This window comes from Aythya fuligula, chromosome 2 (genome assembly GCF_009819795.1).
Source record: "Aythya fuligula isolate bAytFul2 chromosome 2, bAytFul2.pri, whole genome shotgun sequence".
In the NCBI taxonomy this organism is placed as follows: domain Eukaryota; kingdom Metazoa; phylum Chordata; class Aves; order Anseriformes; family Anatidae; genus Aythya; species Aythya fuligula.
This window is the reverse complement of record NC_045560.1, coordinates 106177705-106192991: the sequence shown is the minus strand read 5'-3', so window position 1 is coordinate 106192991 and position 15287 is coordinate 106177705. Positions and strand designations below refer to the sequence as shown.

Sequence of the window (15287 nt, the reverse complement as noted above, 5' to 3'; positions counted from 1 at the left end):
CCAAAAAACTCCTCCCATGAATGCTAGGCTCTGCTCACAATTACAGGATTACATGAAGGATGCTCTGCTCTGACCAAACAGCCGATCCCATTCACCTCAAAAAATACCCACGACCCAGCACCAACTCAATTGCCTTTACACTGAGGAAAGACAGGGAGGGATTTATGTTCCCCCCAAAAAAACGGGGAAGTTGATGGGACTTCAGCGCATATTTCTGAAATGGGAATCACCTGGCCTGGGAGAGGAGTGGTTACTTATTCCCAGTTGCTCTCTGTATGGCAGCAGGGAGAGCTCAGGACTCCTCCTGCCTGAAGGTCACAGCTTTCCGACAACCCGCTGCCACTCGCAGGTTCCACAGGCCAGAGGGAAGGCGACACAGAAGACACAGAAGCAGGCACTGCATCAGTCATTTCAAACGAGGGAAAAGAAAAGCAGCCACAGGACTGAACACAGGTTAAGGGCAGCTGGGGCTTACGGCTTCCCATCAGTCAGGGCTGAGGCGGATGTTTGGATTCGCTTCAGCAACCCAGAGGTGCCATTGCACACTGGAGGGGCAGGTTCCCAAGAGAAACGGGGACCCTGGAAAGAGAACCTAGCAAAACCTCAATGACACACCGAAGTGCATCCACGCCATCTCCGAATACAGATCCCTTCACAATCCTAACGCAATCCCTTTTCCCCACCACGTTCATCAAAGCACAGAGAACCAGAAGAAAAAAAGGACACGAATTTCAAACTTATTCTTTTAATGTCTTAAAAAGGTCACAAGATTGCTTTCAATCTTATTAATAAATTTTATTTGGACAAGTAGAGAACAACTTGTATCACAACAGCTTTAAACAACATGATTAAAGACTGCAGCACTCCAAGGAGGCTCACAGATATGTACAGTAAATGAAGAAAAACGTTGCACCTCAGAGCTGATCATGATCAAGTTAAAAATACCTGACTTAAAGTATATGTGCTAATAAATTTCCTTTAGGTCATGACCAGCATGAAAATAATTAGGACACAGGTACTCAGCAAAGTTTTCTGCTAATGGGTACAGCAATATGCTGCATTTAAGGATTAAAATCAAATTCTAGTTTAGTGTTAGCACTGAGCCCTTAAGAGAAATCCAAATTTCTACCTTCCCCATTTACACACATCAAAGCTATTCCCACTTAAGGGTGTGCCCAGCTGCACACAGATCAAGTCCTTGAACGATAAAAACTCTGAGCGCTAATACTGGAGGTCTTACATCCTGGCATAAATTTGCCTTTCCAGCCATTTCAGCTATCAGTTGCTATAGAAAATACTTGCTAAGTTAACTCCTCAGGAGAAACAATGCAGGTGTCTGGAAATCCCATCCTTTCTACAATGAAAATGATCTGCCAATTCAAGTTTCATTTGTTCAGGAAGACAGAAGATTTAAGGCTTCGGTGGCAAAAATAATCCTCTGAGCAGTGTTTTTCTACAGTCAAGCTGACATAATTACGTTTACTTTTTCTTGACTTAAAATCCCTGGTATCAGGTTTAGATAACATCCACCTGTTAAGTCTGGCAAGAAAACTCTCCTTCCAAAGAGGTTGTCCTATATCAACCATTTTAGAAGCATGAGGATAGTTTGTTTCAATTATTATTATTATTTTTTTTTTTAATTATAGCAACATTCAGGAAGTTTTTAATACGTTGATGAAGCAGTGCTCATAGCATCATCTGCGATTTTGGTACTGGCAGGGTGTATGCTTGCGAAATACTTGACATCACTGTCGTCGTCCATCTGAAGCGCCATAATTGTTTGCTCCACGGCCTCTTGATGCGAGTTGGCAGAATTTAGAAAATACTCTGGAAGAGAAAACGCGCAAGACTTATAGGAGGAAGAGACAGATACAGAACGGAGTTGTAGGATCCAGGAGGGGAACACAAAAATACTGAGGACAACCACCAAAACTACACGATAACAGCAAGAATGGTGACAGCCTTGGCACGGTTAACAGAGGATAACAAATCACTGCGCATCAGCTGATCCACGGTAGCTGTCTACATATGATTACTCAGAGCCTCCAGCACACACGTGACAGCTAGCAACAGCCCAGTTCGGAGTATGCATCCTTTGCATTGTCCAGTATCTTAAACATTTTGCATTTTATTTCATACCACTGCCATATTTCCAAAAGTTTTCCGTGCTAGCAATGGCAGTCCTCGAGCTGGTGTATGTTTTGAGGAAGGAAGTGACCCGAAACAAAGCATTTCAAGTGTAAACGTAGCTGCTCTACAAAATGGCACAACATTTCTAATGCTATTTTCCATTGCGGTGCTTTGGAATCTGAGCACTGCTGACTCCTCTGGCATCTGCTGTGCACTGAGGAGCCTCTCCTAAGCAAAGCCTGCAAATGAAGGCACTCCAGGGAAACTTTCTTCTCACTGCTACCATAAAATGTAAAGCAAACAGCAGCCATCTCTTCTACCCCAGTGAAAAAACAGATGCCAGGTTTGTATGGAAGGATTTTTCTTCTTTATCCTTATACGCTTCACAGTTCACACATACTCACTGTACCCTGATCACCCCCTACAAACTAGCTCATTCAGGGAAAATAGTGCAAGAAAAAAAAAAAAAAGCTGGCATATGAGCATGAACTCTTTACTTTCCAGATTTATGGAACAGTGGCTCTGTTAACACAACAAGGTTTATGATTTTATCTCAGCCAAGGCAGCACCCCACACCAAACAGGCTGTAAAAGCTCGTCTGACCCACATCTCACGCTGCTGCTTCTTTCCCAGCTGAGCATAGGGAAGGGAAGCGACAAAAAGCTAAGCAGTCAGCCCACTGCAACTGTTTCTGACCACTAACCTTTCTCTAAAAGCGTTTGCTTTAATGTTTTTGCAAGCAGGACTCGAACATTTGGAACCCTGTCAGATGCCAAGTGTAGCAAGTGTGGCAACAGATGCACAGCAAACTGGTCCATGGGCAGGCAGTCATCTTCGCTGATAGTCTGGCAAGGAGACAGAGGCAATTTCATTAGATTTCAGCACCGTGAAGATAAAATCCCAACACATAACCAGAGCTGACAGATCTTATTACTTTCCTAGCATGAATACAGTATGGAGTATTCACTAGGTTTTAAAATGTGGTACAGCACCAAGTCATAAACGATGCAGCATATTAGGGCTGAGGAAATTCAGGCTTCGTTAGAGGCTCATTTTATTTTGTATCAAGTCTAGTAACTCATTTTCAATCTCTAACATTTGAAAGCAGGAGAAAAAAAGTCAAAGGCTTCCTGCCTTATCTTTTAACACGAATTTTGTCTTCGTTGTAACTAGGTGTCATATTAAGGCAAGAACAGTTTGTCTCAATAAACATCCACTGTATCCAAACATGCTTCTCTAAATAAGCTCAACGCTCACATTTCTCCAAACGCTTCAAAGCACTGCCCTACTTAAGCACCAGTCATGCTGGCTCACGGACAGCACCTCTGCTACAGCCTCTACATTTCATCATTTCTTTCTACTTATTTTGCAGAGAATACTTTGGTTTTGACCAACCTACACTAGCTGGCTACAGAGGTACAAGCAGCTCCGAGCACTTGATTTCTGAATGATAATGCAAAAGGGTGTCCAGCTGCTGAAGCATATTATAAAATCTCACTTCACGCTGAGTAACAAAGCAGCTTCCCAACTCAGGCATTATTTTAATGACTTGGTTTTACATCCAATATCAGATCTGACAACCTGAGGCCGACAGCTAAGCTGAAGATGCATGCTTGCTCATCTATGGGGCAGTGCTTAAGGATGCAGCCATCAAATCCATTTCCTTGGCAACAAGTTCTCAAACATTCATGAAAAAAGTTGTCAGACATCTTAAAGAGTTCCAGGTGCTCATCCCCCATAATTCTTCCCATCAAAATAATAATCGTATTATTATTAATGCATTAAAAATAATCCCTCCTCCAATAAAAAAAAGCAATGACATTTCACCTGGCAGATGAAGACAAAAGTCTGCCGACCAGACCATTTGCGGCATCTACAGAACTTTTCAACAAGTTCGTTCATGAGATCTACCACAAAGGTTGATGTTGAAGCCATGTACAGCTTTTTTACCATTTCACTAACCTAGGAGAAATGGGAAGGAAGGAAAAAATAAAGTTTATTTCTGACCACCAGCTCTCAGAAGTCTGAAATCCCGAATTTCCTCAGGTTACTTTACCAGCTTGTACGAAATCCAGCGGACAGAAGACACTTTATCTGCACAGAGGCTGAACGCGATAGGTCGCAAGTAGTCATAGATGTCTCTGGCACTGTACAGGTCTAGAAGCAAGATCAGCTGCCTGCAGGACGGAAGAACCACCAGGCAGGGAATATTAGAATAATGACAACTTTAACTGCAAAAAGAGTCATTTATATGTTCAAGATTGAATTCAGAAGACCCTGTGATGAGTCATTACAGTGTGCTCATTTCATCATTCCTACTCAAGAACGCTACTGTAATAAACACTGTCAACACACTCCTGTTTCGTCAAGCAAACTGTGGGATCCTAAGAAACTTCAGGCTGGACAGAACCTCAAGGAGTTCCTGGTGAGCTGCCCTAAACTCTACCATCTTTCCACGATGATGGCAAACAGCCCTGCTGGGACATGGGCCAGCTCCGTCAGCACGCTCAGCTGCAGCCCCTCTAGACATGGATGTATCATGAACCACCGCCGAGTCCTACTCTAAGCACAGAGGCCTGGGAAACCTTCTGAGTGAAGACTGAGGTGCAGAACACAGTACCTCAGCCTTCTCTGCATCTCCCATCACTAAACCACCCACATTCTTCAGCCACAGCTCTATTTTCCTTTCCTTTACTCTTTCATTGCTCACATAGCTGTAGAAACTCTCATTTCCCCAGACAGCCCTTGCAAGCCTCAGCTCTAGATGAGCTGTGGCTTTCCTAATATCACGCCACATGCCTGGGCTACGTTTCTAAATGCCTCCTTTGCACCCTGTTGCTGCCTTCACCTCCCGGATAATCTCTTTTTGTTTTCAAGATGAGTTATGGGTTCCCTTCTTAGCCCAGCTGGGCTCCTGATAAATCTCTTTATTTCTGAGCACCGAGATGGACCATCCTTTCATTTGCAGGACGCTGTTCTTAAAAATCTCTCAGCTTTCCTGAGCAACCTCACCCTTCAGAGATGCCTCCCATAAGATTCCACCTACCAGTTCCATGAAAAACCGAAGTCAGCTTACATGAAGTAAAAATAAATGTCTTAAAAGTGTCATTTTTCCATTAGTTTTATCATTTTAAAATGTGTAAATACCCCCAATAATAAAAACAAGCAGCCAGAAAACCACGTACTCAGCCAGCTCTGCACGGAAACGCCAGTTCCTGCTGTTATCAGTCACTAGGAATTCCTGGAGCTGATAAAGATACTCTCGTCTTTTGTCGAGATGAAGGAGCTGTAACAGGAAATGTAAGTTTGTATTGAGAAATGGAGCTTACGAACCACCAGGCACAAGAGCTTTAAAATACAAGTCATGAACCACTTGTTTTGATTCAAAATAATTAATCTTCAGCAATGGTGTTGCTTTCTGGGCTGAGCTCTATCATGCTTAAGTCAGTAAAATCGCATGGGGCATTATGAAAGCAAAATCTGATCTCATCTCTACTCGTACTCTAGGAACCAAGACGGGTAAGTGGTAAAGTAGTGATATTTTAAGGTTTTAAAAACTTTTTACAGAAAAGTTTGAGAATTCAGTTGCTGCAGAGAGCTTAGAGGTAGCAAAAAGAAATTTAACTGAGTCCCCTAGCACCTGTGCATTGAATAAACAGAAAAGAATGCAGAAGATTTGTGATGCGGATGCTAAATACACCCCAGCATTCAACAGATACCTGACTGGGTTCCCATCGAGAGTTATACTGGTGTTATGTTAAACAGCAGGCACACACAAAAATTATTTCATTGGACCAAAGATGGACACAGACGTACCTTCAGGAAGTCATGCAAGTGTTTAAGCACACCTATCCTGACTTCATCTAGGTCTTTTAAAAAGCCATTGAACACAGGAACTAAATCTCCAGCTGTAAGCTGGTCTCCAAGGATGACGGCAAGTTCATGGATGGAAAATGCTAGCGTCCGCCGAACTTTCCACTGAAATAAAGAAATGAATAAATTGATAAATAATTTTCATCTATGGATCATCTGGTATGTTCTATTTCAAACTGACAGTCAGCATCTTTGCTGGACTTAAGAGAGAGTATTTACAAATCCAAGACAAATGATAGTCTTGTTTCCTGCACCTGAATTATCTCGAAATTCTTCGTCTCAAATCTTTTTGCTTAAATCAGTCCCACGCTACCATTCTTTTACTTGTGTAACTTACAAAACAGAACAAAAAATATAGCCCACGCTACTTCTGCTGGCATCTTTTAGCTTCCCTAATAGGTAAAGATTCACCCACAGAGAGTGCCCAGGAGTCCAAGGACTGGTAAGTTGATTTTCACTCAATTTGTTGAGTGAAAGCTCCATGTTATAATTTTTAAAAGCATCTAGTTGTGCCATTAAGTAACATCTCTTCTTTAGCACCTTCCAATTATTATGGGTACTATCCTTTTACCTGGATTTGGTGACTCAGTCTTAACCCAGATGAGAGTGGCAATGAAACTGAACAGTTTTGAAAAGAGAGTAATTTATTTTTATGTATGTTTTTAATTTATTAGCTGGTTGCTTTTAAAGGCTGCAGAACAGTTAGGAAAATATGAGCAATAGCCATGTATAAAATTACTCACTACGTATCACCGAGAATTGCTGCTCTGACATCGCAAGCAGCAAGTTCAAAAGAGGTGAAGTAGTCTGAGAATGCCTCAAAGAAAGAGACAATCTCCAAAAAAGGAAGGAACGGAGGACTGGGAAACAACTGCAAAACAGTAAAATGCACAAAGCCACCTCCTCACCACCTGACAAGGAAAATGCTGCTATTTCCAGCCTTTGTTTTTAAACCAGCGACGCTGCGTTGTGATAGTGATGCTATCCCCCTTATGACTAACTGGATGCAGCATCAAAAGGCCACCAGATCCTGGCGTGAGGCTGACTCACCGAGCTCCAGACATGCCCGCACGGGCACATGGCTGCTCACGCACAGCCCCACAGCCCGGATTCTCAGACCGAGGAGAATCACAAGCACTGCCGTGAGATCTCAAGCAAGCAGAAGAGATCCAAGACCTTTCCTCACGTTTCCAACAGAGATCCAGCTCCACCAATGCACTCCAACTGCCCCATTTCCTTGTTGCCCGAGCACCACACACCCCCAGTTATACTTTAGCTCATTATATGAACACCTAACGTTAGCAACGGGGAGCTCCACATAAAAAGCAAAGCAACCAACGCCCACTAAACAAGAGAGATGATCCTAAAAATTCCTGTTATTCTTTTTTTCAGATTTTGAGCTTACCTGCATGTCAGACGCCAGAGTCTCATAGGTGTCTTTCAAGCAGTGCCAGTTCTGCCTGCCCAATGTCAGCGCCACGCCTGGCAGGCTGTAGGCACAGTGTTTGGCGATCTCAGTATCAACTGTTTGTGCGCGAGATGGATCGGTCATGGATAAATACTGATCCAGCAAGGCCTGAGGTACAACATCCTACAGCAAGAGAAGGGTAGAGAGTTGGTATCATTTTCAACACAACCTCCAAAGTTGATTGAGATTCCAGGAACACCATCAGCAGAACATTTTTTCCACAACTGTAGAGAATTATTTCACTGAAGGCTCTTAATAAGAACGCAGAAGTTTTTATATTTCGTACAACGTTCCACCAAAAAAGTTCCCAAGAAATGATGACATGCCTGGGGCCTATCAGAAAATATACAGACCGACAGAACAGATGAGTGGTGGGTGGATCACTGTCTACTTCAGCAAAGCAGGAGGTTGAAGAGACTACATTTTACCTTTCCACAAACACTCAGTCTCACAGGCTGTACAAATTGCCTATTTTAACTCATCCGTAAAATGAGCAGAAGAGCTCAAAAATTGTTTTGCTGTTCCTCTCAAAAGCTTGTCTTTTGGGGGAAGAGGAGAAACACAAATTAAAATCCTATGGCTGGGAGGAACTGGGAGACAGAGTATAGTCACCATGAAGGAAAAGGTTTCTCCAGAGGCAGAGAACCCTGATGAAGACCCATCTTTCTCTCCACCGAGGAGATTAAAGCATCTGAAATGAACTTTTTTGAAAGCCTCTGTGTTGTTTTCACCCCCGTCTTTGCTTCAGCTGTTGTCACTTCATCTCAGGCACTGACTCTGCCCAGGAGCATTTCCCTAGCACGCAGCTGCTGAGCAGCTCAGCTCCCAGCAGCAGCCGGAGCGACTGAGGCTCCCACTCAAAGAGTCGCGGTGTGCGGGGTGTTGCACGTTATACTGAACTCCAGAACAACAAAAATTCCCTCAGAAAAAAATGACAGAGACAGCTTGAGTTTAATGAAACGCTTTCACACCTTCTCTTCAAAAAGCTTGTCACGGGGTGAGGGTGGTTCCACTCCAAACATTTAACAAAAAAACCTCGTTTCCTCAATAACCTAATTTCCGTGACAGAACGGCTCCCACAGAAAAAGAAACCCAACAAAACCAGAACCTGGAAGCCTACGATAGTTAGTTCTTGCATCAAAAAAACCACTGTCATCTCTTATACTTAATTAAAACAGAAGCAACTGCCAAATTAAGCCATTATCTCTGGAAACACTGAGTATTTTTAAATTACTTACTTGAGAGGTTTGCCATATTTTAGAGAAATTACATACAAAATGACTTAATGAGACTGACTGCCTCAGACTGACAGCATAAAAGAAGTCTCCGCATTTATTTAAAAATCCTACTACTCTGACATATGCAGGAAAAACAGAAATCCCAGTCATTTACCTGTACTTTGGATTTTCGTTCTTCATCAGGACTGAAACTACTATTGGTGCTCAAATCCGAGTCATTATGGATATAGTGAAGTGTGGAATCCATGTTCTATTACAAACAGACAAAATCACAGAAATACATTTAAGGATTAAAACAAAACCGTCAACATCAGGCACTGCTACCCTCAGCTCAGGGTCTTTGTCTTAGATTAAAGAAATGCATGTTTTACTATCAAGTCCAATTTTGATGCAGCCTGAAATCAAAAGTCTTATTAGATAAATCTTTCTGCTTTAAATTTCAAACAAGGACTCCTCCTAATCTGCTCCATTTTGGTTCTGAAGGAAGGAAAAATCACAGGAGAGGAGTACCTTTGAAACTGCATTAAGGAAAATGTAAACAACATGTGGGTCACATTGCTTCTTCCCCGAAGGGAAAACGAGAAAACATCTGTAGTGGATTTTGTTGGATTTGGTGCTTTGCATTTGTGCTAGGAAAAGGTCAAAATAAAGCCACTCTTACACACAGGAGTGGAAACTGATGACGCTGTTGCTCCTTTCCTGGAGGTGATTACTCTATAATCATCTCCACAGATGAGCTTCACCTTATAAAGCAGTGCCCGAGTGGACAATGGCTGTTGGCACCAGTCTTCAAACCTCTCAGCAGTTGTTTTTTTTTAAGCAAATTGGTTTTTTTTGGCAATCACTCGAGCATCCTGGGTGCATATCTGTGCCTCAAAGATAAAGACGAAGGCTCCAGGTCTGTTTCAGAACTGGAATATGATGCAAAGGTTTGATGTGCTATGATCAGCTGTGTCACTTTCTGGATCAGTGGAGTCCTCCAAATGCAGTGAGCTTTGCATCATCAGCTTGTGAATTTCAAGAAGTATGAGAAGAATATTTGAAACGCAGCTCAGGCTGCTGTCTGGTAGAACAGGGCAAAGACCTTTGTGCCCGGTATGATCCAGATTATCTATAAACACCGCAGGGTGAGCTCTCAGGTCAGTATAAGCTCCAAAAGCATGCCAGCTCTGCGAGCTGTTCAGATCTGTTTGATAACAAGACCTTTCAAAAAAACTATAAGCATCTTCAAAAAAAGCACCCAGGATACCACCTGCCTTCCTTGCTTTGACTTCACACACTTGCTTTTTCCTCATCCATGACCTGCTTTCATCCAAGCACTGATTTTCAGCATCACCTCTGTTCCTGCAGGTGCAATTTAACCTCTATTTCCTCCGTGTTACCTGCACACACTGAATTGAAGAGTGCAGAGCCAGGACATGAGAATGTAGCAGGGTTTAGTCTTAAGCTTTCTGCATCCCAAACTGGTGAGCAACCACCTCCGAGATGCCAACAGTCAGGGCAGAAAGCCAACACACAGAGAGCAGGGGCCAGTCCCAGGGGTCCAGATTGGAGCCCCCAGCCTCCTCGTGGCACCCACCCTCTTCTTCGAGGGAGGTACGTGAGCCCGACAGAGATGGGCTGATTGTATTCGAGTTTCCTATCTCTTTATTCGCCTCCTCTTGCTCCCTCTGCCTTCAACCAAAAAGAGGGGATGCCCACGCTCATCCTCTGAAATCTTACAGAGAGCAGACAACCTAAAGAAAACTAAAATGGCTGTTCTTAAGAAAAAAATGAAAGGAGGAACCTCACGCTCAACCAACACGTTACATTTATGTTCCAAAGCCTTATATGCTATCTTCATTATATCTTTTTTTTTCATTTAAATAGAGAATCTCTAAGATTTAGCTCTAACTCACTCAGGAGCCTATACAGCTGGAGGAGGACAAGCAGTTTGATTTTGCTTTGTGTGCAGAACTGTGAAGGCTGCTTTCAAATATAGAATACTCTAGCCTGATTTTTCTAAAGCTCCCAGTTCAGTTCCCCTACCGATTCTTCGCTGCACCGAGACCTAAAACAAAATAAAAATCAAAACGAAGCAACAACAAAAAGACCTCAGCCACCTGCGAAAATCAGAGCTCTCTTCACTGCCAGAGGCAACAGGCCACTCGCCCAACAGATCACAGCTTGATGCCCAAATTCTAGGTCACCTCTGTGACATCCCTTCACTTGTAAAATGAGCACTTGGTTCAGGGCCAGAAACAAACAAGGAACTGGCAGATCACGAGCGTCCTTTCAAAGAGCAAAATTGAAGCATGTGAAAACAACGTATACCAAAAACGTGACACGTTCTTACGCTTTCTGTCAGCACCCTGCTCTGTAAAGCACTAAAATGCAAGCACAGGTCCCTCTGAACAAAGACTACCCTCATTATTCCGCAAAATCAGAAGGACAAGATTCATTCACGCTGTCCTTTTCCAGGTTAATATTAAAAAATTGACTACAAAGGATGCAGTGATAAAGAAACACATCAAGCAGGGTATCAGGATTTGGGGCGTGTGCTTTTGGTTTAAAAAAAGGACACAACAGGTTTGTAGCATTACATTATGACTGTGTATACAGAGCAGTACCCAAACAAACACAACGTTCCTCCACTCACCAAATGTTTTTGGGCTCTATGGTCCAACAGCTTAGATGAAACGTTAATTATCATCTAGAAACACTGCTCTAATTAAAGAGGGCAGAAAAAGTCTGCACTGGGCTGACGTCAGCTCCTGGACTTCTCACGGACACTTATCAAAATGTCATCTGCACATGCCATTTACGCAACACGGTTCAACAAATCACTTGTTGTAGATAATGGAAATTGTATTTGGGAACCATTGCTTTCTATTTAATTACAAGTTGCAGAACTACTTGCAGTGACCAGTTGTTTTTGACGTAGTGTTTTTGACACTGTAGGTAACAGAAAATTAAGAGTAGTAGTATCAAATACCACAGACTTCAGGCAGGCAGGGGACAGTGGCAGAATGGTGAAGAAAGAGGTGCAAGAACAACCAAAAAAAACTTCAAAAGTTTTCTAGTTGCTAGAATAGTTTCTCTTTCCACCATCCACACAACATCCCACATTTCAGGTCCTGAACTTCTCTAAACTACCATAAAACCCTTCTCCAAGGAGCGTGGAAACAACCTACCTCTTTCTGCACACCACAAAAAAAAAGAAGGAGCAAGGGAGGGCAATGCAGTGGGCACATTCACTTACTGTCAAGCAGGACTCTGTTTTAAGCAAGGCACTTGCACAGTAATAAGCTGCAGTAGTATTAAAACATCTTAAATTATGATAGTCACAACAAAGATGTTAATGGAAACAATTTCAAGAATTTATCTGGATAAACACAAACCCAGGAAAAATAAAAATCCCCCAAGCGACTCATTTTTATTTTAGTAGCTGGCGTTTCAATACCAGCCAACAAAACCAAACATCACACCAGCCAAAGGAGGAAGCTTTTGACTGCAATTCCTGCACAAATAGAGAATCCAGCCCTATTACTGGAGCCCTGGAAATCCGAGTGGGGAAAAAACCAGAAGCACAAAGCACGCATCTTACCTCAACAGCGTCACCGATTAAAGGCACGATATCACCCAGGATAGGTTTAAAGTTCTGTTGGTCACTGATGGTTAGCTCAGCCTGGGACTCTGTTCCCTTGCCCACGCTGCCCGTCGTCTCTTCCTGAGGATCCAGACTGGATGCTCTGAGTGCAGCAGACAACACCTCCACTTGTGCTGCAGCATAGGAAAAAAAAGAAAACATGAGGGGCTGAGCTGCAATAAGCTTTTAGGAAGGCCACAAAGCAACTTTTAGACATTGACTAATAACTTGAAGAATGGCTGAAGAGCTACACAGGCAACGAATTCAAGATCCTTGACCGATAGTAAGTCCTGCTCTGGGGACACGTAACGTAAAAGACAAGGTTGATAAATGCTCCATTCTTTTCCTCAGGAAAAACAACAGTACAGTTCTGTAAAATTGTGTCTTTAAAGCAAAAAGAAAAAAAAAAAAAGAAAACAAAACTAAAACAACCAACCAAAAACCCCAGGAGCAGGAAACTGCTGTTGCAGCAGGAGCAGTAAGAATCTTAGTCCATATTAAAGGTGAAGTCTTTGGGACAGAACAGCACATGAATACCAACATAGGTGTAGGGTACTTTGTGGGAACTGGGGATAAGAGAGGGAAAAGTAATTGAGACAAAGGTTGAGAACAGGTTTATTCATACTGAAAGGAGCTGCAGATTTCGGTTCTAAGAGACTGTCTTTTTCTCTCTCTCTGACCACTGAATTCTCAAGTTCCCATAGCAATGCCAGCTGGATCTATGTAGGGAGGCCCTAGACCCCAGAAACTGTGCAGGACCCTTTATACTCCTTGCGCCCTCCACACCACTAAGGCAGGCTGCACTGCTTGATGTCCTCTCATCAAAGGATGTGATAGCACTTCTTCCTCTGCCATCCACTCTTTTGAAAGAGATCCAGCAGTTCTGAGACTCCGCTGCTTTCCAACCCTCTGCTTCCTGCTAATTTAAAAAAAAATAAGATAAAAAAACCCACAACTTCTGTTGAGCAATGCTCCTTGGGTATAGCCTGACTGAAGCGGATCGGTATCACGAGCAACCTTCCCTGCAAGCAGCACAAAGTTCAGTGCAGATTGATTTATGTTGTCTTCTTTTCCTCCACCTCCCGAGCCATTACATTTACCCAGCCGTCCAGCAGCTCTGCTCAGCAGACAAATGGCTTTCCTAAGGTTTCTTAAAGGCTACGCTCATTAAATGACAAACAACACGCTCGTGTCCAATCTCACTTCGCCAGACCAAGTTACAGAATCTCTTCCTCCAGTTTTTTTGATAGTTACCAACAAGAATTAGTCAAAAAGTTGGGCTCATCTGTAGATAGAAGGCATTTCTTGAGTTGTAACTCGACACAATCTCAGCTAGGAAAAATTGTAAAACACTCAGCTGGTTGACTGGTGAGTCTAGGTGAGGTCTGACAAGCAGAAGCAAAGATGATTCCTTTCGATATGCAATGCCTGCTCCAGAGCTGGGTCAAGTTTCTAAAATATCTGGAAGATTTTCTTTCCCTAAAATTACTCTAATTGACCTCAACAGGAAAAACTTAGGGCAAATTAGATGCTTAGAAAATGAAGCCAACATCACAGTAATAATTCCACAAAAAAAAAAAAAAAAAAAGAAACCATTTCCTAACATAATAATACATCTTTTATGTATAATCACAGCATAGCATTGGGAATTTCACAGTATAAGTCTTAAGATTAACAAAAGCTTGCTCCAACTTCTCTATTCGAGTGTTACTTCACTGACAATAATCCTCAGAACCTCAGGGTCCATGAGAGCGAACGGGATCAAGGTCAGTAAATTTCTCCAAAACAAATCAAATGAGAAAAAAAACGTCACATACAGAAAGCAAAACCCCAAAATCCACCAACCAAAACAGGTGAACATTTCAGAGCCTTTGCTAAGGCCAGCCAGATTGCTAGTTTATTCTCATTTAGAGAAACCAAACAAGAAAATTAAATGGAATTCTATCCTGCCACACATCGAGGAGGCATTTTTCATGAAGGCTTCTTTCACAAAGGACAAGTTCAAGAAAAAAAGAAAAGAAATATCCTCCTCTCATTTTCAGTTAAAAGTAAAGAAAGCCTTACCTTGACTGGACACCACAAACTGCTTAAACCCTGAGTATGTGTGGAAGGCACCAAATGCCTCCCTGTTTTTTTTGAATGCTCCTCCGTAGGTCCTGTCACACCCAGGGCAACTCCAAGGCTGCCAATTCACTGGAAAGTGAATTACCTGAAATCCATAAATGTCTTAAGGTCCTAGCCAAAAAAAAAGCCAAATCCACATAAGACTAGGAAATGGTGGAGTAAAGCAGGACAAGAAACAGAGACTGCTTGTGTGAATATGTGCTCATGTTTGCAAGGCTCCAGGCCTTGAAGATCCTGAAACTCAAGAGCATCCTGATGAGCTGTCTTCTCTGCTGGGGCACATCCCCTCATTGTGGTATCACACCCCCTTCTCACTGCAGGGGCCGCTTCTCCTCCCCTTCTTTCACAAAGAGTTTGCACTGCTAAGACAGTCAGCATTCACTGGAACTTAAACCATCCTCTAATTAATTATTTTTTCCTTTGACTTCAGGTTCAGGCATTTTTTAGCAAGGAACTTTTTACTCTTGGTTACTGCACCCACATCCTAAAACAACTGGCACAACCTTTGAATTCAGAAATCCTTTTTTACCTGGCTTTATTACACTCTCTGCTCCTCAGGAGTTTCTGCCCCTTCCAATATACTGCACTGCTGTTGTATGTTTCTCCTGATGTTTCATGAGAAGACACGAGTATTTCTAAGTATTTCTTTCTCAGGCCTTCCCCCACGAAGGTGCAAGCAGGTGAGAAAGCAGCACCTCTACACAACGTACAGGGGCGAGGTGTGAAGTAGAGGGGAACGTGGAATATAGGAAGAAAGGGAAATAAAGGGAAATGAAAAAGAAAAAGGGAAGCAGGAGGGGAAACGTGTATGGAGGAAGGGATTCAA

The 15287-nt window shown here is 42.6% G+C and overlaps 1 protein-coding gene across 5 annotated transcripts in view; it reads right to left on the bottom strand.

The window, feature by feature from the left end:
* Positions 1 to 780: 780 nt before the first annotated feature.
* Positions 781 to 15287, bottom strand: part of PPP4R1 (protein phosphatase 4 regulatory subunit 1) — a 55044-nt gene continuing 40537 nt past the window's right edge. For all 5 annotated transcript variants that reach the window (XM_032181542.1, XM_032181544.1, XM_032181540.1 and 2 more), the window contains 9 exons: positions 12296 to 12471; positions 8864 to 8959; positions 7409 to 7594; positions 5947 to 6108; positions 5316 to 5416; positions 4187 to 4307; positions 3958 to 4092; positions 2834 to 2975; positions 781 to 1827 (listed from right to left, as the gene is read on the bottom strand). In XM_032181542.1, coding sequence (XP_032037433.1) covers positions 1664 to 1827; positions 2834 to 2975; positions 3958 to 4092; positions 4187 to 4307; positions 5316 to 5416; positions 5947 to 6108; positions 7409 to 7594; positions 8864 to 8959; positions 12296 to 12471 — 1283 coding nt within the window. In that variant the 3' untranslated portion in view covers positions 781 to 1663. The remainder of the gene's footprint in view (positions 1828 to 2833; positions 2976 to 3957; positions 4093 to 4186; positions 4308 to 5315; positions 5417 to 5946; positions 6109 to 7408; positions 7595 to 8863; positions 8960 to 12295; positions 12472 to 15287) is intronic.